General features: G+C 38.0%; 1 protein-coding gene across 3 annotated transcripts in view; it reads left to right on the forward strand.

Moving 5' to 3' along the window:
- The window catches only part of LOC123320752 (cytochrome P450 4C1-like), a 92,334-nt gene that overhangs the window by 29,990 nt on the left and 37,250 nt on the right, over positions 1-25,094 (forward strand). For all 3 annotated transcript variants that reach the window (XM_044908160.1, XM_044908161.1, XM_044908162.1), the window contains one exon: positions 20,385-20,599. In XM_044908160.1, the coding sequence (XP_044764095.1) occupies positions 20,395-20,599 (205 nt within the window). In that variant the 5' untranslated portion in view covers positions 20,385-20,394. The remainder of the gene's footprint in view (positions 1-20,384; positions 20,600-25,094) is intronic.

The following is a 25,094-nucleotide window of genomic DNA, read 5'->3' on the forward strand; positions in this document are numbered from 1 at the left end:
CAAATGTTGTTGGCAAGTTATTCGAATATTTTATATCCAAATCCAGAAAAGTGTAAAATGAAGAAAAAATACAATCTTTTCCACACCACCTCTGAGGTAGATTGCCAGGCGCGTTTTGTTTTACATGGTTTCCCCTGTAGGCCTAATCCATGGTTCTGGTTTGAGTTCACAATGGCTGTGCCATTTGTGATTATCATCTTCCCCCGAGACACCTCTTCTACCAATCCGACTACAATGTAGTGGACTAAGTTTTCAGACATGCTCGGCTGGGTTCGAACCCAGTGAGCGCGGGGTGAAACTACAGAGACTGTTGTTTCGCACCATCAGGCTACCCACGCGCCTGGTAGATAGTGAGTATTTTGTACTCAATACGTTCATAATGAGTTTATGACCATTTGAACAGCACTTTATTCATTACTGAAAAGCCTCAGTTCTCGTGTCTAAACCTGGTGCAGTCCATAAACGGCGACCAAGATAATAATAATAATATATTTATTGATCCTCTGAGACATATAAACAAACATGTATAGGACAGGTCAAAAAACAAAAAGAAAACAGAAAAATTACTCGACTTGAAATACAAATGGTTGTCGATAATAATCAGCAACACTATAAAAACATTCCTTAATCAGTTTAGCCTTAACCTTCTCTTTAAATTCCTCGAGTTCGAGAGACTTAACACATTTTGGTAAATGATTAAATAATTTGATACACTGATATCTTGATGAATATTCAAATCTAGTTGTTTTATGTTTGGGAATGTGGAATAGTTCCCCATTTCTAGTACTATAGCTGTGAAAGCTGGAAAGTTTTATGAAGTCCCTCTCATTCTCCTTAAAATACACCAGGCACTTAAAAATGTATACACACGCCACTGTTAGAATCCCACTCTCTACAAATGTCGGACGACAAGAGGTTCTGGGATGGATATTGAACATCATTCGCAAGATTCTTTTCTGAGTTAAGAATACCCTATCAACATCAGTGGAGTTTCCCCAGAGCATAATATTATAGGAAAGATGGCTGTAAACAAGACTATAATATATGTTGACAATAGCGCTTATAGGAAGTGAGTCTCTGACCCTGCTTATTGCATAGTAATAGAACTATTTGGTTTCTTACAAATGGAATCGACACGTGCATCCCATCTTAGATTGGAATCGATGTAAATACCAAGAAATTTTGAGTGCTGCGCCGACGAAATGATGTCATCCATATGACGTATAACTAGAACTCGCTCACGACCCCTCAGAGTGAAATGAACACATTGTGTTTTCTCAATGTTTATTATGAGTGAATTTGAACGACACCACTCAACAAAGCATTTCACCAACTTACAACACAGTTCCTGAAGGTCATCAAAAGTACGAGCAGTTACCAACATAGAGGTATCGTTAGCAAACAAAAGTATTCTGATGAACTTGATTAGCGGAAGTAGATCTGAGAAATTAGATGAATTAGCCATCATCTTTCTCAGATAGTCAGGTAAGTCATTAATGAATAGTAGGAAAAGGAGTGGTCCCAGAACGGAATCTTGTGGGACTCCAAGGTTTAACTCTCGTTCGGTTGAAATGAAATCAGCCACCTTGACGAACATTGTTCGACCCTTAAGATAACTTGATAGCCAATTAAGAAACACACCTCTAAAACCCAAATTGTAGCACTTGTCAAGAAGAACTTGAAAAGAAAGACTGTCGAATGCCCTCGAGAGGTCAAAAAATAACCCCGCGACGAACTGGCCATCATCGAGATACTCATACACGAATTCAACAAAATAAAGTGCTCCTGACTGAGTTGAGCGACCTGATCGAAACCCATGCTGAGAGGTATCAAGTATATGGTATTTGTCCAAGTAGTTCATCATTCTATTGAACACAATTCGCTCAAAAACCTTAGAAAAAACACTTAGGATGGAAATTGGTCTGTAGTTTGCTACATCATATGCAGAGTTATTTTTGTAAATGGGAACGACTACAGCCCTTTTGAGGAGGTGAGGGAAAACGCCACAGCTTATAGAAAGATTAATCAGATGGACTAAATGTGGAGCAATATCCACACTAATCAGCTTCAAGATACGAGAAGAAATAGAATCAACTCCACTACTCATTTTGCTCTTAAGTGATTTTATAGTGTCCAGTACTTCACACTCTACAACAGGATAGAAAAAAAATTTGAATCGAGTATTTTGGATTGGGTACCGGGAAAAGAAGATAAATTTTTGTAAAAGGAGTTGAGTTTTCTCTCAGTTATGGTAGAAAAATAATCAACAAAGAACGTCGCAACATCTTCAGCCTTAGTGTACGAAACATTATCAACCAGAAGCTCAAAAGGTCGTATTATTCTGTTGGATCTTCCAGTCATAGCATTCACCAAACTCCAAATAGTTTTGTTTTTATTTTCAGAATTCTGTATGAGTTGGTTATTATATCTTAATTTATAGTATCCCTAATTGGTGTGCTGTAAGATTTTTTCGCTCGCTTATATGGTTCTTGAGCTCTTGCTTGGCTGTGACAATCTCTGCATTAATCCACTTTTTGTTGTTGTTTTTGGAAAAATGTTTACATTCTGTCAGTGGGCAGCAAGTCTCGAACATTTCCCGAACTGAGGAGATAAATGACCCGAAACGTTCATCCACATCCATACTATCATAGATTTGTCGGAACTCACAATTCTAAATACTAAGAGCAAAATCATTCAAATTGTTCTGATTAAGTTTTCTGGTCAAGTTTGACATATTCTTGGTCCCAGAATTATTTGTAATGAAATTGTAACGTGCGTTTCTCGGAGAAGCCTTAATCTCGAGCGCCAGCTATTCTTTTCAATAGGAAGAATAGCAAACCTACCAGGGTAGCTGCTAGCCAGAGACAGAGCTCGGTGTTGTCTAGGGTAGTAGCGACAACGAAGAAGTCAAAATCGAACTAGGTAAACGTTTATTCACAACTTCGGAAACTAATCACATGTCAAAGGGAGATATGTGTGATATAAAATATGAGTGATTCTATCAGTGAAAATACATTCGGGAAATCTTATCCGGTCACGAGCACTTTATGAAATTTATACCGGGTGTAGTGAAAAATTAACGGTTCAATAAAAATGCGCCAACCAGAACTGACGAATGCTAAGGACTTGCTATACGGTATCGGTGTGTAGTTGTATTTCTCCGGGAATGAAACACAATAAGGGCGGATCTGTTCGAGACTTTTATTCGCTGCCCCAAGGGTTAACACGCCATGACTGACAGCGAAGAAAATGTCTATTTTTAGCGCAATTACGGGATTTCACTGACTACTTGCGGTATCTCTTATTCTCTGCCCCAAGGGTTATAACACGCCATGACTGACAGAAAAGAAGAGATTTCGGATTTAACACTTATGACGCGGACAGGGGGGTTGACGGAACTTTCCCTTCAGTACCCCAAGGGTTAACACGCCATGACTGATAGCGAAGGGAAAAGTCAGACTCGCGAAACAGGGTAAAGAACGATAAAATACAACAGGAAACGATACAGTACAGCAGTGTCAAAGTTAAAGAAGTAACGGCGTAGGTCTAACAAAGAAACTGAACGGTACAGACGGGGACCTACCTCCTTTGTTTCAAGCACTCGAAACTCAAAGGATTTAAAAAAAGAAAAACTAAAAAAAATTAATTCTAAGCACTGATGCAAATAACACAAAATGATTATTCTCAACGGCGAAAGTACTACGGAAAATCAACTGAATTTATACTAGAAGTTAGAAACCACGTTAGAAAGCGAAATAATACTCAAGCGAAAGGAAAGCACTGAAGTAAAATTCAAAAGTCAGCCGACGAACTGAAGTAACAGTCGAAAAGTCGAAAAGTAAAGTGACCGTCGCGGGGGGAAAATTTGCTTTTATAGGCATATCCCCTCTCACGGTAAAAATCTGAAAATTCCAGAATGCGACAAGAATGAAAAACGTCGTCAGCTCCGGTTTATCGCATATCAACAGATGAAAAACGTCGAAATCTTCAGCGGCGTGTAAGAAAAACAACGTGAAATACAGATAAGCGGTTTTTTACATTTACTCTGCCGGTCGGAATGAACGTACGGAATATTCGAGAATTAAAATATTTTCAAAGACGGAAATTTAAAACGAAAAAATGCACTAAGATGAACTCCAATTTTCCTCAGAAAACTGGGGTTCATTACACCACCTCCACCTCGGAAGAAATTAACTTACGATGAAATAGTGAGCTTAATTTCACGACTCTATCTACCCCTAGTACCTTACTTTCGCGCGCGCCACCTATATACCATAGACAAACTATACTCGTGACCAGTTTACAATAGTTGTATTCGATAGTACCTATCTTCTCTATGGTTGGCAATAGTAGTTCCAATGCGCACGCAGAAACGTCAGCGTCAGTCATTTCGGCGCAGGTCTCCGCCATCTTGTCAAAGCACCTTGTTCAGCGTTCCGTGGACACATGATGTGGGTATCTAATAGTGGAAAATCTTCCTTCTCTATGTGGAAATTCATCTTCATCGCTGGTCGGAAACGTGCCATGCTTCATCCCTCCGGTGAGTACCTAATTTAACTGTGTTTGGCGGGTGTTTGAATTCCATCGTGGTTTTGTAGGTTACCCAGGAATCGTGGGAGCTGCGACAGGTGGAAAGCCTCCAACAGCTCGACGTGGGGCTCAATGGACCGGTTTGACCTGGCTGTACGGACGTTGAGACTTTCGGATCCGGTATGAGACTTGCAGGTGGGTAATTTCTAACAATAAACTCTCCATTCTTCATCGTTCCTCGTGGTCAACTTTTCTTCCTGGAGCGGTTTTTCTCTGCTTTCTGTTTTCAGGTAGACGGTGTTTTCTTCAGGTAGACAGTGTTAAATTGACGGTACAATAATTTCGGTTCGGTTCAGGACAGAAATTGGTTAGATCTATTGGATTAATAGACGGATATACTCAGTTGCAAGGTGAAACAGTATCCTTTATTGGTATTCCTTACATAAATAACAGATTTTTCGGACAGTTTTAACAGGTTTGATTTATAATTGCATGCTGAACGGATGAAAATCTGTAGATACGGTATTTCGGTCAACGGTGGTGCCTGTACGGAATTTGAACGGAATTGTTACGGTGTAATCGGTTATAATTATGCTGAATAACATGCTTCATATTTACGAGATTTCTCCTTGCAGGTGGCCTTGGTTTCTTGGACTGGCACAAAGGGCTAACTCCCTACTGGTTGACAGGCGGAACTCGTTCAACTTCTTCCGGGGTGGTTCTATCCGCTGATTCTTGGAGACAGACTGTCTGGATGCACTGGTGATATCACACTGTACGGTAGCCTCTCGGTGATGAGAATGACAAGGACAATTTCCAGTCAGTGCACCTACAGTTATTCGGATCAACAGGTAAACGGAAAATAATGATATAATCGGTAACGGAAAAAAATAACGGATTTCCTCCTTTTAGAGGTTATTTCTATAGAACGGTTAACGGATCATGACAATAATATTATTATGCATGAAATGGTTTTAAATCTTTAATATGTATATTAGTGATTTTTCTACCCTCTGTATCTTTCAGGTCATAGACGACATGTGAAACAACCTTAACGACGGTAAACGGTCCGGAAAACTTCGGAGCCAACTTGGCGGCGAAACTGTCAACGGCCGAGGATAAAGGACGGTCCCGGCGTAGAACTTTATCTCCCACATGGTATCGGATTTCTCTTCGTCGAAGATTGTAGTGGTGAGCCTGTTGTTGGAACGCACGGTATAATTTAGTACGGACGAACTCATAAGCCTCCTGGAGATGTTTGATCTGTTGAGTACGGTAAGTCATATCTCTATTTTCTTCTTCTGTACGGTTGGATTCTCCGTTCATTTCTTCATTGTGGGGGTTTGTCGAATAAATCGCCCTCGGGACTTCTAGTTCCCTTCCATAATTTAAAAATGCCGGTGTAAATCCAGTAGACTCCTGTTTAGCGGTGTTGATGGCAAACGTTAACTCTCCTATCTTTTCATCCCAGGTTCGTTGATCGGCTTCACAAAACTGTGCTATCATTGTCTTTAGGGTACGGTTAGCTCTTTCTACAGGGTTGCACTGAGGAGTATACGGTGGTGTGAAACGGTGAGCGATGTTCAGCTCTCGGAGACTGTTCTTGAATAGTCTGCTGTCAAATTGTACTCCATTGTCGGATATTACTATTTTTGGGCAACCGTATTTCAGTATGACTTGTTCGTAGAGGGCCGAATAAACAGTTTTGGCGGTGGCTTTCCGCAACGGACGACACTCTACCCACTTTGTGAACCGGTCTTGCATTACCACGATGTAGGAGTTTCCCTTTTTTGACCGTGGCAATGGTCCAACTATGTCCGTGGATACTTCTTGGAACGGCGCATCCGCCATTCGGTGTGGTTGCATCTTACCAGGGGTTTTCTGTTGTGAAACTTTGTACTTTTGGCACGATGTGCAGTTCCTCACGTATTTCGCAATGTCTCTAAACATCCCTGGCCAGTAGTAGTTTCTGGCTATCCGTGCAATCGTTTTGGCAATCCCCATGTGACCTGCTAGTTCTGAGTCGTGGTTTTCCTTCAGTACTTCTGTTCGCTGTTCGGATGGTACACAGAGTTTCCAGGGTTGGCCGGTTCCATCTTCTGTGAAGTCGGATGAGTCCCAGAAATGTCGCAACAGTTTTCCATTTTCAACGGCGTAGTCAGGAAAATTTGTTGGGTCTTTTTCCACCTCCTGTAACTTCTTTTTGTACCATTTGCACCGGGTTGTTTCTATTTCAGCCAGGTATACGGAATCTACGGACGGCAACGGTTTAGGTGACGGGCTGTCCGCAGGTGTTTTCAGGGATTTTCTCCGGCCCTGCACCTCAACAGCTTCTTGAATTTTCGGTGTTGGTTTGGCAATCAGTCGACCTTCCAGGTAGCAGTCCGCGGTACTGAGGTTAATGGAAAAATTGAACCTTCCTAATACGTCCATTCCTAGAATGAGGTCAACCGGTAAATCAGGCACCAACAGAAATTTTACGTCGGTCAAGGAATAATCAGCCAGGTGAACAGCGGTAGTGTAGAGTTTGGGTGTTGTCGTGGGTTGACCATTTGCAACCACCACGAAACCATTCTCAACATGTTGTCCGGTGATTCCCTTGCTTTCGCATTGTTTTGCCACTTTCCGACTTACGAAACTCTTCGTGGCTCCCGTGTCAATTAATGCTTTGTAGTGCTTTCCGGCTATCTTAACTTCAACAAGCGGTCGGTTATCATTCCACGCAGTCGATGTTATGGGAGTCAGTGTGTCGGGAGATATGGTCGACTCCTTCTCCATACCTCCGTCTAGTTTTCCGGACGGCAGGGGCAATCTCGTGAGAGAATGTTCTCCCTCTGACATCGAGAACAGAAGATTTTCGGTGGCCTGCGACATTCTCGACGCATGTGGCCATATCCACCACATCGGAAACACTGTGTCTGGAAGGACACTCTCCTTCCTGATGATGATTGGGTCCGGTCAGCGTGGCTATTTTCGGCTCGACGACGGGGTGGCGGTGTTGAATTTCCGGATCTACCTTCGGAGCTGTCTCCAGAAGTTGGACGGTGTGATTCTTGTTGCCGGACTATTGATTCTCTGGATCTGGGTGGCTTTGGACGGCTTTCCCCCGGCGGAGAAAGTCGTGTCTGGTTGGCTTGCGTCGGCGGTACTGGTTCTCTGTGACCGGTTGTTTGGTGAACCTGTTCTACGGTATCCACAGAAAAACTCGCCTGATATCGGTTCAGCTGACGGGGAGTGTACGTCAGGTGAGGTTCCTCCACGAAACCTGGTTTTGAGGGTGGCCGGGTGTACTGGCTCATCTGCCATTGGACCAGTTCAAAAACTTTTCCCTTACGGAGAAGTTCATCATACGTCTTGGTCTCCTGGAAGGCCAAGGCCTGTTGTAAGGGCGGGATCAACCTTTGTCGGATGAGTCGGATCTGCTCCACCTCGGATGGTTTGGTATAGGTGAGTTTCTGGAATAAGTTCTGCATCCGGGTAACATACAGAAGTAGCTTTTCTTCAGGACCTTGTGTTCGTCTTTTTATTTCCTCCAACAGATTCTCCTCATAGTTGACAGGCAGAAACGTTTCTTTCAGTTGGTTGCTGAAATCTTCCCAGTCCTCGAAAGTACCTCTCCTGGGAATAAACCAATCTCTCGCATCCTTCCGTAGTAATTCATAAACTGATTCGAAAACTTGTTCCAGGGACACTTTACGGGATTCAGCCAGCCTCTCCACTTCTTCAAGGAATCCGGTCACACTTCCAGTGCCATCAAATGAAATGTTCCACTTGTGTACAGGGACAGTCGGTATTGTTGATCGGGACTCCGGTTCTGATCTGGCAGGTGTTGTGATGACTGGTCGGTCAGAACTTATCCAAGGTGCAGGTAAGTGTGGAAAAGACACCCTTCGTGTAGAATTAATCCATCTACCCTGTGTCGGACATTCAGGTGTTGTTGTCCCACAGTCCTGTGACTGTGTGAGAGGTATCGCTGGTAACTGTCGCAGTAATGCTGTACATGTCTGTCTTGTCTCATTCATGACCTGTTCTAATGTTGGATTCCTTACAGGTGTACCAGTACGTGAGACATCCACTGCTACAGGAGGATCGACACCATCTCCCAAGTCGATAAGTGATGTTTCGACCCTTGACATCCTCTCAGGTTGGATCGGTGACACTCCAGGTGAACTGGGCACCTCCACATCTATAAGAGACCTCTGATCTCGGCCGGATGGCTGCGGTTGTTCACGATTGCTCTTTTTACGTAGCTCCTTCAGTGTTTCCAATGCCTTAGCTGTAGTTGCCTCCATTTGTCCAACCAGTTGTAACTGTGCTGTGTCTGCAGTAACAATAAAGTCCAGCCTTCCTTGAATGTGTATTAATCGGGTGTAAATTCGCGAAAATTCGTTAGCCGCATTCTCATGATTGAAGTTCTGAAGGGATTCCACTAAATCGGTGAGTTTATTTTGGCAAATCTCAATCTCCGAGGCGGGGTTCAATGATGTTGGGGGTAATAGAGGTTCATTAGACTGAAGTACTTGTCGTAGTAGACTCCGTTTAGTCATCACAGTACCCGGTATCGATTGTCCTCTCAGTTGTAATTCGTATGTAAGTTCATCACTGAGTAACCGGTTTACATCCATGTTCGACATATTATTTTCAACTAAGTCCGATTCAGAACGCACCAATCTTTCACACTCGGTATGTCTTTCACAATCTGTTTAAGTTCTAAGTCCAACCCGGTGAGTTAATCGTTAGCTAACCTACTCACTTAAGTTCGAAGTGGGTATCGGTGTAACCCCAAAAAAAAATTAAAGTCTAAGTCCCGTCGTATCAGAAAAAATCTAAGTTCAAGTCCCGGCGCACTAAAATAATCTAAGTCCCGATGTATCACACTAAAAATTTTACAAGTCCGACGTTACTCGAAAAAAAATTTCAATCAGTCCCACTAAAGTCCGAAAATATTCGCGAAATACCGCACACACTCGCAAGTTGTTTCGTATAGTCCGGAAAATGTCCCGAAATTCGAATCGCACCAGAACGCACAGGTTAAATTCCAAACAGTTTTTCAGTTCAATATTCGGAAAATAAATCGCAATAATCGAATTTCAGTTTTCAGAAAAATCAGAAATAATTGGTAAGTTTCAACAGTACAGGTCAAAAGAAAATAAAAGCAGGTAGACAAGTTATCAACAGGGTAATAGGTGATTCACTATTAAACCGATAGGTAAATAAAACCTATTAAATTTTACCAATTGTGACAATAAATTTTCAATGTTCGGAAATTCACTCACCCTCAATACGAAATTTAAAACAGTTCAATTCAATTAATCAGAAATAAGAAGAAATCGGAAATAATTTTCACTGATATAACGGCGCAACAACAGTTCAGTTTTCAATAACTCAATATAAGTAATCGGCAAAAGGAATAATTAAATAATTTCCAATAGGTTTCAACAATAGGAAAATTTTCAGAATATAGTCCAATTCAATTCACAGTATAACAGTTCAATACAGAGTGGCAGGTAATAAAACACAGTTCAAGTTTATTTTTCACAGTTCTCGGTTCAAGAAATAGTTACTCACTGTTCTTAGGTTTTACTCACTGTTTCGGGAATTCACTCACTGTCCGGTTAATGTTTCTCACCTCTGTTGTTTCCTACTGGATTTTGCACGGTCCCTGCTCGGGCGCCATTTTGTAACGTGCGTTTCTCGGAGAAGCCTTAATCTCGAGCGCCAGCTATTCTTTTCAATAGGAAGAATAGCAAACCTACCAGGGTAGCTGCTAGCCAGAGACAGAGCTCGGTGTTGTCTAGGGTAGTAGCGACAACGAAGAAGTCAAAATCGAACTAGGTAAACGTTTATTCACAACTTCGGAAACTAATCACATGTCAAAGGGAGATATGTGTGATATAAAATATGAGTGATTCTATCAGTGAAAATACATTCGGGAAATCTTATCCGGTCACGAGCACTTTATGAAATTTATACCGGGTGTAGTGAAAAATTAACGGTTCAATAAAAATGCGCCAACCAGAACTGACGAATGCTAAGGACTTGCTATACGGTATCGGTGTGTAGTTGTATTTCTCCGGGAATGAAACACAATAAGGGCGGATCTGTTCGAGACTTTTATTCGCTGCCCCAAGGGTTAACACGCCATGACTGACAGCGAAGAAAATGTCTATTTTTAGCGCAATTACGGGATTTCACTGACTACTTGCGGTATCTCTTATTCTCTGCCCCAAGGGTTATAACACGCCATGACTGACAGAAAAGAAGAGATTTCGGATTTAACACTTATGACGCGGACAGGGGGGTTGACGGAACTTTCCCTTCAGTACCCCAAGGGTTAACACGCCATGACTGATAGCGAAGGGAAAAGTCAGACTCGCGAAACAGGGTAAAGAACGATAAAATACAACAGGAAACGATACAGTACAGCAGTGTCAAAGTTAAAGAAGTAACGGCGTAGGTCTAACAAAGAAACTGAACGGTACAGACGGGGACCTACCTCCTTTGTTTCAAGCACTCGAAACTCAAAGGATTTAAAAAAAGAAAAACTAAAAAAAATTAATTCTAAGCACTGATGCAAATAACACAAAATGATTATTCTCAACGGCGAAAGTACTACGGAAAATCAACTGAATTTATACTAGAAGTTAGAAACCACGTTAGAAAGCGAAATAATACTCAAGCGAAAGGAAAGCACTGAAGTAAAATTCAAAAGTCAGCCGACGAACTGAAGTAACAGTCGAAAAGTCGAAAAGTAAAGTGACCGTCGCGGGGGGAAAATTTGCTTTTATAGGCATATCCCCTCTCACGGTAAAAATCTGAAAATTCCAGAATGCGACAAGAATGAAAAACGTCGTCAGCTCCGGTTTATCGCATATCAACAGATGAAAAACGTCGAAATCTTCAGCGGCGTGTAAGAAAAACAACGTGAAATACAGATAAGCGGTTTTTTACATTTACTCTGCCGGTCGGAATGAACGTACGGAATATTCGAGAATTAAAATATTTTCAAAGACGGAAATTTAAAACGAAAAAATGCACTAAGATGAACTCCAATTTTCCTCAGAAAACTGGGGTTCATTACAAAATTCACAAAAAAATCAAGTAACAAAGCACGATGATCACCAATGAAGGCCTCAAATACCTTAGCTGTGTGACAATCTGAATCGTTGTTAGTCAAAATATAATCGACTTTGGATATGGACGTACGCCCCGTTACATCAGTAAAAACTCGAGTAGGATCTTTTGATGATAAGTGCAAATTAAAACAAGCAAGGAAATCCGAAAATAACTTAAGGCTAAGACAGCTATTCTGGAGAAAATTAATGTTCAGGTCACCACAGACAAATATCACATCTCCTTTAATGTAACAATAGTTCAAGGTATGGGACATTCTATCCAAGAACACTTCAAGATCACCTGAGCCGGGTCGGTACACACTGAGAACTATCAGTCGCACTTCATGAGTATGCATTTTAAAACCACATACCTCGAATTGCGTCTCCTCGGAAAACTGAGACACGGATAATTTTTTTACTTGTAGTTCAGTCGTCACATAAACCATCGATCCACCGTGTTCTCTGCTGGGACGGCAGTAGAAATCGAACAGATGGTAACCAGGGATGGTCATTGTCAGTACACTATCAGCAGTGCACCAGTGCTCAGAAATACATACAATATCTGGTTTCTTTTCGTCAAGTAGAACTTCAAGTTTAGCTAATTTGTTGGAGATGCACTGGACATTTAATTGAAGAATTCTTAATTTTTGTCTGGAGATATTGGTGGCAGGCTCATTCCTACTCATTAGGTCAGCACCACCTGTTGACGTCGCCTGGGAAGAAACTTGTTAACTGCGACACCCACTGGCCAAAACTCAGGATTCAACACTGTGTCAAGGAATTCCGCAGGCAGTGTCACCTTGAAAGAGGAATAAACCTCAGGTTGTTTGGAGTTTAATTTTTCGCAGGTGACATCCTGAACGTGTTGTTGGAAATAATTTTGTAATTCGCCAACAGTCGTATCCGGGCCGAGTCTCTTTACATGGAGGTGGGAGAACTTTCTTTTTGGAACCACACTGAGGATATTCGTCTTTTGTGTTCCAACAAGAGGCTTATTGGATTTTCTTGGCAATTTCTTGACTTCAGTAGGCGAAATATTCGGCACCTTTGAAGTTTCAGCAGGTACTTCAACATCCTTTTTTTTCGTTTTTTGTAACGACTTTCCAAGCATAGGATCCCTCGTTGTCCATAGGTGGATTTCCGCTCGATCTCTCGATGTGTCGCGGAGAATCCAAACGTGAATCACCTGAAGTACGGGGCACATGTAACAACATCGATGCGGACGGTGCGTCAGATGGAGGTGAGTCACTGGGATGTTCTGTTCTTTCAGATTTCTTGTCGCACTGATTATCAACTGGTTCTCTGATAAGGTTTTCAACATTCCTTAATGAACGTATTTCTTCCGTGAGTTTTTCTAAGTGTTGACTTTGTGAATTTATTATATTTTTCAAGGAGACAATTTCTTTCATGAATATGCCAGAAATTTCGGCAACAATTTCATCTCTTTTCAATGAGACAATTTCTTTCATGAATATGCCAGAAACTTCGGCAACAATTTCATCTCTGATTCTCACCAAATCCAGCATTGGTTGGAGTTGTTGTGTATTTTGATGTTGGAATTCCAAGACGTTCACGCTGACTTGGCAGTTTTCACACTTCCAATTATTCGCGTTATTTGAACGAATTTCATTAAAACTCTCGATTGATAAGTTGACACACTTGATGCGATGACTATTTTTACAAGAATAACATTGTATCGAATCATCGTAGCGATTTATTTTGCTAGAACACTGGGAACAACAAATTCCACCTTCGTGCGGCATGATGTTTCATGCATGAATGATATCGACGTCAAGCCGAAACCAAATCATAGAACAAGTCGAAATCGTTGGATTAGAAAAATATCAAACAAATTCAAGCCACCTATTTAAGAAATTATAAACATTCAAAATGAAACGAGAAAATCGAAACCCAGTAAGGGTTTCTCATCTCCTGCTGCTACAATTCTTTGTTTTTCTATATTTCATTGTTGTTTTATAATCCTGAATTATGGTTTTTTATACATTGGACTGGAATTTCAAGCCAGCTCCTCGAGCTTGGAAAAAAATGTTACTTTTTCCTATTTCGAATATACTATATCCAAATTCAGAAAAGTGTAGAATGAAGAAAAAAAATACAATCTTTTCCACACCACCTCTGAGGTAGATTGCCAGGCGCGTTTTGTTTTACATGGTTTCCCCTGTAGGCCTAATCCATGGTTTTGGTTTGAGTTCACAATGGCTGTGCCATTTGTGATTATCATTTTCCCCCGAGTCATCTCTTCGACCAATCCGACTACGAATGTAGTGGACTAAGTTTTCAGACATGCTCGGCTGGGTTCGAACCCAGTGAGCGCGGGGTGAAACTACAGAGACTGTTGTTTCACACCATCAGGCTACCCACGCGCCTGGTAGATAGAGAGTATTTTGTAGTGAATACATTTATAATGAGTTTATGACTATTTGAACCAGTGGCGGCTCGAGCATATTTATCGTGGGTCGGCAGATATATATCTATATCTATTTTTTTTTCAAATATTTTCTATACCTATGTAAAAGGCGGGTTTCCACATCACCATGAGGTACTGCACTGGGTGCGTTAGTTTTTCATAGTGGAGTTTCGCCAAAATTTTTGTTTCTGTTTCAATAATCTCTGAAGATTATCCGGAAAATAAAAAATGATTGAGAAATAACTATTTTAACCCTGCATACCACTTGAAAAATAAACATAATTTCGGAACAAATATGAAAATATGAACCGAAAATATATATAACAAATAAAAATACTCTAAAAATGCTCATCCATAAAATAAAATTGGAAAAACAAACAAAAGTGCATTCTAACGAGATTGAGAATTGCGAGAAATTAACATCACCTCGAGCGCAAACGATAGAATCGAGATATCCCGAACGATCCTTCTTCGAGTTACCGAAAAGAGGCAATCTAGGGTCGGCAGGGTCGCTGCCTGCCGGACCTATATGTCCTACACCGTTCGAAGTATTAAGCCAACAATATCAACTTTCATCATAGTTTTGGTCTTTATTCTTTGAAAAGTTCTTAAAAAATTGACGGAATTTCATTAGTAATATATATTCATCACTCACGTTTATAAAAATTAACAAATACGATAAAAATTCGTTTTAAATAACAGCGATTTCTTGTAATTTGTTATTTGAAACTGAAACTATCGGATATTGGCGGAAAAAACATTAAATAAGAGGCTTATCTAATTTTGATTGTTATCCGAATGAAATTCCAACAAAAATTATTCAATTTTGAAGCAATTTGACTCATTGATATTAGCGCTCCTTCGATATGTTTACAATGCAGATTCGGCATGCCGTACCTGAATGAACAGAACGAATGGTCGGTCACTCAGTCGCTAGAGAAGGCATCTGCGGCGCTGTCTTCATAGCTCGATTGGAGATGAGCGTATTTTGTCTACGGACCGAGTAGGGATTTAAATTGAAACAGCGTATTTCAAAGAAGTTCCATATTCCATTGATATCAGATATCATATACCTAATATTTTTATGAAATTTATTGAGAGCTATGTGATGTTTGGAGTATTTCTTATACATTATTATTTTACACAAGTGAGAATTCACATTTTTGCTGCTCGCGAAATTTTGGGTCGGCACTGCCGACCCTGCCGTCCCTGCCGGGCCGCCACTGATTTGAACAGCACTTTATTCATTACTGAAAAGCCTCAGTTCTCGTGCCTTAACCTGGTGCAGTCCATAAAGGGCGACCAAGATATCGACGTCAAGACGAAACCGAATTATAGAACAAATCAAAATCGTTGAATTAAAAAAATGTCGAACAAATTCAAGTCACCTATTTAAGAAATTATAAACATTTAAAATGAAACGAGAAAATCGAAACCCTGTAAGGGTCTCTCATCTCCTGCTCCTACAATTCTTTGTTTTTCTAATTTCATTGTTGTTATATAATCCGGAATTATGGTTTTTTATACATTGGACTGGAATTTCAACCCAGCTCCTCGAGCTTGGAAGAAAATGTTACTTCTTCCTATTTCGAATATACTATATCCAAATCCAGAAAAGTGTAGAATGAAGAACAAAAATACAATCTTTTCCACATCACCTCTGAGGTAGATTGCCAGGCGCGTTTTGTTTCACATGGTTTCCCCTGTAGGCCTAATCCATGGTTTTGGTTTGAGTTCACAATGGCTGTGCCATTTGTGATTATCATCTTCCCCCGAGACATCTCTTCGACCAATCCGACTACGAATGTAGTGGACTAAGTTTTCAGACATGCTCGGCTGGGTTCGAACAAAATGAGCGCGGGATGAAACTACAGAGACTGTTGATTCACACCCTCAGGCTACCCACGCGCCTGGTAGATAGAGAGTATTTTGTAGTGAATACATTTATGATGAGTTTATGACCATTTGAACAGCACTTTATTCATTACTGAGAAGCCTCAGTTCTCGTGCCTTAACCTGGTGCAGTCCATAAAGGGCGACCAAGATATCGACGTCAAGCCGAAACCGAATTATAGAACAAAACAAAATCGTTGAATAAGAAAAATATCGAACAAATTCAAGTCACCTTTTTAAGAAATTATAAACATTTAAAATGAAACGAGAAAATCGAAACCCTGTAAGGGTCTCTCATCTCCTGCTCCTACAATTCTTTGTTTTTCTATATTTCATTGTTGTTATATAATCCCGAATTATGTTTTTCATACATTGGACTGGACTTTCAAGCCAGCTTCTCGAGCTTGGAAAAAATGTTACTTTTTGCTATTTCGAATATTTTATATCCAAATCCAGTAAAGTATAGAAAGAAGAACAAAAATACAATCTTTTCCACACCACTTCTGAGGTAGATTGCCAGGCGCGTTTTGTTTTATATGGTTTCCCCTGTAGGCCTAATCCATGGTTTTGGTTTGAGTTCACAATGGCTGTGCCATTTGTGATTATCATCTTCCCCCGAGACAGATATTAAAAATTCGTGAAGCAGGAAATTGTTTGCGACAAACTAATGTTGTTGGCAAGTATTTCGAATATTTTATATCCAAATCCAGAAAAGTGTAGAATGAAGAAAAAAATACAATCTTTTCCACACCACCTCTGAGGTTGCCAGGCGCGTTTTGTTTTACATGGAATAGAATAGAATAGAAAAGAATAATTTATTCATGCCATTACACAAAAGTGTTTACATACGTCAAATCAAACAAATACATCATAAGATATTATTATTATTCATTATTATCTGACACATCATCTGAAAAAAACTCCATCCAAGGAATAATAACATTTTTTACACAAATAATCTCTAATTGTTTTCTTGAACTTATTAAAAGCCAGACCCCTCACGTTGGCAATTTATTAAACAGTTTGGGACCATAGAATGATACGCCACACTTCATTTTGTTTATACGATGGAAATCAGTGTACACGTTATCATTGTGACGAGTACTGTATTCATGCACATCTCCGTGCGCCGGTATTCATCAATATGAACTCTTACATACAACATGAATTGCAACATGAACAAACAAGGGACAGTTAGTATTTTCTTTTCCCTAAATGCATCTTTGCAATCGTCTCTATATCCAAAATTACTCAATATCCTGATCGATGTTCTTTGCAAACTGAAAAGTCGTTTTGTGTTGGTACCTACCAAAATCCTTAGCGCAAACAAACTAGAAGATACACTTGTACAGATCCTATCAATATGAGGCATCCAGGAGAGTTCAGAATTTACCGTGACGCCATGAAAATTCGCCGAGTCGGACGTATTAAGACCCTTAAGTTCTCTCAAAGAGAAGTACAAAAAGTGAGTTTTCGTATCATTTAGTTCGAGCTGATTACTGAAAAACCATTCAGACATCGACAAGTGAATACTCCCCATCAACTGTTCAATAAGGGTCTTACATGCTGCTCTCTTCAGAGCTGTGGTGTCATCTGCAAAATCCTATCAAATCAAATCAAATAATTTATTGAACAACTCCGACATATACAGTAAATAACATGATTAAGATAAGTTGTTTGATCTTGCACCTAACTCCTGAAGAGTTGTGCTGTGCATGATTAGAAAATAATATAGACAGTCGTACAACCGAACAATTAATTTTAATCCTCTCATCTTCCCTCCCTTTTGATTACAATAGGGGCTTTTTAACTGATATATCGAAAACAATTTATATTCTTAATAATGAATTGCTTCATTCTCTTTGAAAACAGCTTGAAATTTTGGATATGCCTCAAATCCTGTGGAATACTGGACTTTTTTCCGAGACCCTCAAATTCACGAAACAGAAACATCAAATTTTTATGAGATGATATGTCAAGTGAAATTAGTCATATTTTCACCATGCTTCCTAATTCTGCTGTAAAATATAGGGTATCTCATAAGAAAAAACATATATTTGGTTCCTACTATCTTCCTAAGATGCCCTGTATATTCAGAAAAAATTTCAAAATAAAGCCCCAACTGACTTTAATGATTTCACGTAAATAAAAAACTGAAAATATCACTGCATAAGCGTAATCTGGATCCGCGACACCGGTGAAACATCCTGTATTCGTAACTGAGTGCTTAATATTGGTATATCTGGAAATATTTGGAGATCCATGAGTCCTACAGAACTCACTATCGCGATTTCAAATATCTGAGTTATATTCTAGGATTTTAGTTTTTTGAGTTCAAGCTTCGGCTCCAATAAGGCCCGGTGGTTCAGATCAGGATTAAGTCGAGATTTAAGTTAATTCTAGATTAACCTGACAGAATTGAACGGAAATGTCAAAATTAGTTCAGGATTATCTTTAATCTCGAACTGAACTACCGGGCCTAAATAATTATTATTTTAAAAGGTTAAAATTTCGTTCGCTATTTCTTCCTACAGGCTGTTAGTTAAAGAAGATTGTAATATTGGCAGTTTTGAATTATTATTTCTGAACCTTTCACATATATCGCATCTTGAAATTAATATTGCTATATCTCTACTAATTTCAGGCATATAGAAACATTTCTCAGCTGTAGTTACGCATTTATTGATTCCTATGTGACCCTTCAGAAAAAATTTCCGAAATTTCATCTTCAATTTCGCTGAAATTATTAATCGCTGCTATCAGCATGTGCTTGCCTGGTTAATAATACGTTACATTCAGATTATATTTGAACAATCTGAAAAATAGTCCTATACTCTATTGACATTTTTTTAATATATTTACTAGTTGTTTATGATCGGATTTTATTTCGACTATTCTTAGGTAACAGTAATGATTGAATCTTTCGACAGCAAAGACTATTGCTCCTAATTCTTTCTCAATTGTAGCATCAATTGTGGAATCATATTTTTTTTTAATAAAATTCAGTATAAAAAAAAGGAAAGTTGAAGAGAATGCAATAAAAGTAGACCTCGATAGGAACAATGCAATAGTCAGGTTGGAAGATCCTAAAAATAAAAGAGGACTTTAAGACTCTCATAGTGAGTTCATAAGAAATTAATAAAAACTAATACCTAAGAAAGGGGCCAATCTAATGAGCAGATGGCAATCAGGTGAACGCCTTCTGCCAATCAGATGGGTCCCTTTCTTAGGTGTTCGATAAAGAAAATATGGTAACGTTCTCTAGATTTATTGAATTATCTTCTTTTTTATTTACACAACTATTACACTAAATTATGAATGAGGACTAACTCTAATTCAGTTACGCAGTCACTAATTTAATTACACTACTTTGCAGTTTGTAACTCTTCGGGATTCACAGTTTTCTTGACTCTATTCAGAACTCTACTGAACTAACTCGCATTTCGCCGAAAGTACCTTTCATATTGATTTATTCAATGGAATAAACGGGTGACATCCTTTCATACAATAATAATCAAATAATAGAAATAACAGTGTGTAACCCAATAAAAGAGATAAGAATTTCAACATAAGTAGAAGGTTAGAATAAGCATTATGAAATAATATACAAAATTAATCAAATTTGAACTGAACAAAAAGCCTGAACAAAAAAAGAATTGAGAAAAGTAAAGTGTCTCAGACTCAAAAACTTTTTTTTAAGTATTCAGACACGTTTTTTATGCTTTCTCAATATTGATAACAGGAATGCTCAATCCTTCCTCTATGTATATGGTGTAGGCAAATGTTCATTCTATTTTCGTATTATAAATAGTACAGCGCGAGTCTCCAGCTTTAAATGAATTTAGTACTTAAATCCAAGATATTGTTTATAGTGAATATGCTTGATAGATCGATAAGTATTTCAAATTGCGCTCATTTTGAATTAAAAAAATTTGGTGTCCCAAATTTGAGATATGCCGTCGTAGATAATTTTCTCAATGACAATCCTATTCAACATCTAGTGGTAACACTACGTGCCCTGAACTGTGTTGAAATCTAGGAGGTCGATTTGAAGAAATAGTCCACTCAATGAGAAATACATTGAGATTGTTGTTGTTGATTTCGAAGACGAATATTGTTCTTGAGTAAAATTCAAAATCTCGAAATTTTTCTGAATTTCCCGCAACAGTTAGCATTGATATTGATTTCTATGTTATACAGGGTCTTTATAAATTATTGTACTCACCATCGGAGTTGGTTTTGTGGTACTAAAAGCTACTTCGTATCAAGGCGCCTCGACCTTAATATAAAATTGACGCCACTACCATGTTACAATTATGTATTTATGAAGACCCTGTATAAAAAGAAAGTGTCTTTCGATTCCGCCATTTTCATATAACGTTGGTGTTGCGTATTTTGACATAACTAAATATTTACAGGTAGAAAACAATGGAAACTGTGAAGGTAGATGCAGGCTCCATCTTTAGTAGTACCCAATGGCTAATATTGGGAACCCTTCTTACTATAACAGTTTTTATTGGCAGACACATCTGGAAAATGCGTCATTTCATCGAAAAAGCATCAAGACTACCTGGAATAAAAGGGGTGGGATTCTTTGGGATCGCTCTGGAGCTTCTGCTTTGCCCTGCTGAAGGTAAGTATCGTAGTTGATTATTTATTTTTATACTAGCTGATCCGGCAAACGCTGTCCTACTTTAGTGAGGAAATATTAAGTAATTATGTAATTGTCAAAGGGGAGATAGAAATCAAGTAAGAATAGTATAAACAGAGCAAAACGTTTTAGTTTCGAACCTTATATTAAAAAAAAATCGATTGGGCAGGTACATATCTATACATACATATACTATTATTACGTAACTAATTTTTTTTAAATCGTCTTTTTCATTGAAGTGCCGTTTTTCGTGAACAACATTCTTTGTCTTGTCTGTCGCATATACAAATAAAGTTGAGAGTTTGTAAGCAGGGGATCAGACTACGTACAATTGATTGGGTGAAAAGCATGGATTTTCGAGATTAATGCCACGACAGCCACGAACACCTAAAGGTGATTTATTTATTGTCATTAGGAGTGCAAGTCACTTTGAAAATTGTAGAAGTTTGAAATCGGAGAATCATGGTCGGTTGAAATCATGGGGATGCGAGGTGTTGAAATGTCTTTTCTTTTGTACGGTGTATTTCACGTAAGCGTATAACGGGTTTTTCACGAGGAACCTCACCCATATTTATACGGGAAACTACTGAACGTATTTTCATGAAATTCAGCACTTATGAGTATTTCACGATGCTGATGAAATCTAAAATATTTTCAAGGCATGAGCACCTCCGGTTTTTCCGGAAATGACGTCAACTTCCGTTTTTCAAATTAGAACACCATTTTTTTATTGCAGAAATAGATTCCTTAGAAAACTTCAAGTTATTTTGATGTAACATTTTTCAGTTTTGGTTGGAAAATTCTCTCTGAGCGGGAAAATTCGAAAAAAAAATCGAAAATAGAGCTCCGCTGAAACAAGAATAACTTGGAGGTTTTTGGATTGAAAATTCTCATTTTTGGAATTTTTCAAGATGTAAGATTGATGTATCCACTTTAAAAATCGAAATCGCGATTCATGATACAGGGGGTGAAAAAATCGCTTTCAAATTTAGGGATGACAAAATCGTGAAAAATCAATTTTTTCAAATTAGAACCCCATTTTTTTATGGCAGATATTGAATCTACGTTAAAAAATGATGTGAGTGTATGCATCACACCCTTGCCCTAAAATGGATATTTTCTGAGTTATTCACAAAAAACTGTTTTTCGTCTTGAATTTTCAGCTATTTCTTTTCCCTTAACGCCAAAAAGATGAAATTTTCAGGAACTGTTATTTGAACCATGCTGCCACATCATTTTTTAACGTAGATTCAATATCTGCCATAAAAAAATTAATTCGAAAAAATTGATTTTTCACGATTTTGTCATCCCTAACTTTGAAAGCGATTTTTTCACCCCCTGTATCGTGAATCGCGATTTCGATTTTTAAAGTGGATACATCAATCTTACATCTTGAAAAATCCCAAAAATGAAAATTTTCCATCCAAAAACCTCGAAGTTATTCTTGTTTCAGCGGAGCTCTATTTTCGATTTTTTTCGAATTTTCCCGCTCAGAGAGAATTTTCCAACCAAAACTGAAAAATGTTACATCAAAATAACTTGAAATTTTCTAAGGAATCTATTTCTGCAATAAAAAAATGGTGTTCTAATTTGAAAAACGGAAGTTGACGTCATTTCCGGAAAAACCGGAGGTGCTCATGCCTTGAAAATATTTTAGATTTCATCAGCATCGTGAAATACTTATAAGTGCTGAATTTCATGAAAATACGTTCAGTAGTTTCCCGTATAAATATGGGTGAGGTTCCTCGTGAGAGACCCTGTATAAGCGGTTCCTTTCAGTTTATGACTTATTCATTGAGCAAAAATAAAAAGTGAACCATCAGTACCGAAAAACAATCCAAGATATGCACAGAAAGTCATTATAGAAAACTGTATTTAAAAAAATGTGCTTTGCAGATTTTTCTGGTTTTATAATTGAATGTAATAGGGGAAATTTCTGATTATAAACCTCTTAATGCGCAACTTTTTATTTTTTTATATATACAAGATTCAGAAATGGTTCCAGATATCGATAAAAATAAGGAGAAATAAGCTCCAAATTTTGTGTAGATATGTAGTATATATGCTACAATTCACTGTCAGTGATCCCCGCTGTGGCTACTCGACGAAGTTGTCAGCACAAAACCGAAGGACCTGAGTTCGACTTCGATGAAAATATGTGTGTTTGTTTGTATCTGTTGGTGAAACATATCGTGCATATAATTAAAAATGCTAAGCCAACCATAAAAATATAATGAGAATCTGGTCACATGAAAGAGTGAATACTGAACTCATAAAAAAGAAAAAAACTCAAAGAAATTCTTCGCAGAGACAAAATTATATATCTATTTTTAACGATTTTCATTAGTGGGATAGCAGCAATCTTCAATTAAATCGTGAACTCTTTTTTCTTCCATATATTTATACACTATTCCATCTCCAATTTATATATTCTCAATTTCTTTTCCTGATGAAGAGATAATAAATAATCTCGAAATCTCGAGCAAAAAAAAACAAGTTCCCGATTTAATTGAAGATTGCTGCTATCCCACTAACAAAAATCGTTATAATTCATAAAAGAGCAACGAATTACAAATCATATCCATTTTTATTTATTGATTCTTTTATTTCCATAATTTTTTTATATTATTTATTTGGATATAATATTTTACGTATTAGTCTACATGAAACATTCGAGATTTCTGAAACACAATGAAACTATACAGAATGTAACTGAACCGAGCAAAATATTTGGAACACACTGTTGAGTCATTGTAGTTTGAAATGACGATTACTGTAAAATTGACCGACATTCATGAATTTTACTTTTACATGAAAATAATTAAAAACAGAAATAGGACTTGGCACGCACAAACATGAATACATTATAAAACATCGCTCGACAAACCTTCTTTATACAGGGTGAATCTTTGATTCCTACAAATAATTTCACAATAGATTCTTGAGGTAAAAAGAAACACTTTTTTTATACTTTTTTTTTCGATTCGGTCCTGATAAAATATAAAGCTATTTTAAGTTATATATGAGAGGTGCCGACTCTGGGAAAAAAATTTCCTTCAAAATAACAACCTGAATCCGTAACACTACACATCTGTGGATATTAAATAGAGTTGTATTCAGCCAAAGTACCCAATTTTTCAAACTCCACACATAGTTTTGCAATAGGTTCAAGTCTCTTTACTTTAAAACGTGATCACCTACAATGAATGGTTCTTACAGCGGGTTAAATAAAACTTTGATTGTTCGATGAACGATTTGACAGTCACTTGATTTCTAAAACGAATTCACTGAAACCTTTTCATTGCTGAATATATTGAACAAGTAGCAATTGAGAATGATTTAATGGACGTATAAACATCATTATTTGATTGGAGAATGATAGTCTGGCTGATCATGACTAAATTTTCGATTGAAAACAAATTGACGTCTGTGGGTCAATCAAGCGTTGATTCACTGATCAAGCTTTATGAAACCCGAGGTTACTCTATCTGTTCCTTATCAATATCAAAAGACCTGCGCCAATATCACATCTGTTCATTATAATTTATTTAGGGGTACACTAAATAGGTATCCTATATCATTCCTTCAAGCTTTCGAGAAAAGTCTTATATCTACATACAGAATATAAGATTATTATACATAAAATAGGTACATGTTTCTTTGACAATGAACTAATTGATTGATTTCATTGTAAACTAGTCTATTCGGTTCTTTGTTCTTTTATAAGAGTTGTTGTTGTTGTTGTTTTTCATTTTCTTCAACGATATTTTCACTATAGTTACATTCCAATCATCATTCAACTTATCTATCAAAAAATGTTGTCTATTTTATTTCTGTCATCTATTATAAGTATAGTAGTATCTTGGCTGAGTGGCTTTACAATACATTAGGGAGTTGAAGTGCGCACAGAACGTTAGCCTGAACGTAAACGTTAACGTGACAAATAACGTGAAATATAACGTTCACGCGTTGTAATTAAATTTGAGTTGAAGTGATGCCATCATGAAACGTCAGACGTTAAACATAACCTATCAATTTGGATTTTGATTTCGTTTTGCTGGAACTCTTTTTTATCTAATATTGAGCCTCGACAGCTGGAATAATATTTGGAATATTGATGTTCTAATGATTATATGAATAATGAAGATAATTTTCAACTTGGAAGTATTTTATTATCAATGAAATGTTTAAGTGTTAGAGACATGAGAATCGCAGTGGAGTTTCAGCCATTTCCTTACTGAATGTATTCTGATAACGAAGTTCCATAACTTAATCTTTCTGATAACTATAAAATCAATGCTGATTTCCTATAACTTTCATTCATTATGAGAAAATACATGGGAAATGTAAACAATGACTGTTATGAAAATTGCATTCAACAGCCAAATTCGGCCATTCGCATCGGTGCTACTCGTTTAACGTTCGGTTAACGTACCTCGATGTGTGGGAGACCGCTAGTTTACGTAGGCCGTAAAGC

Source organism: Coccinella septempunctata, chromosome 9 (genome assembly GCF_907165205.1).
Source record: "Coccinella septempunctata chromosome 9, icCocSept1.1, whole genome shotgun sequence".
NCBI classification, from domain to species: Eukaryota; Metazoa; Arthropoda; class Insecta; order Coleoptera; family Coccinellidae; genus Coccinella; species Coccinella septempunctata.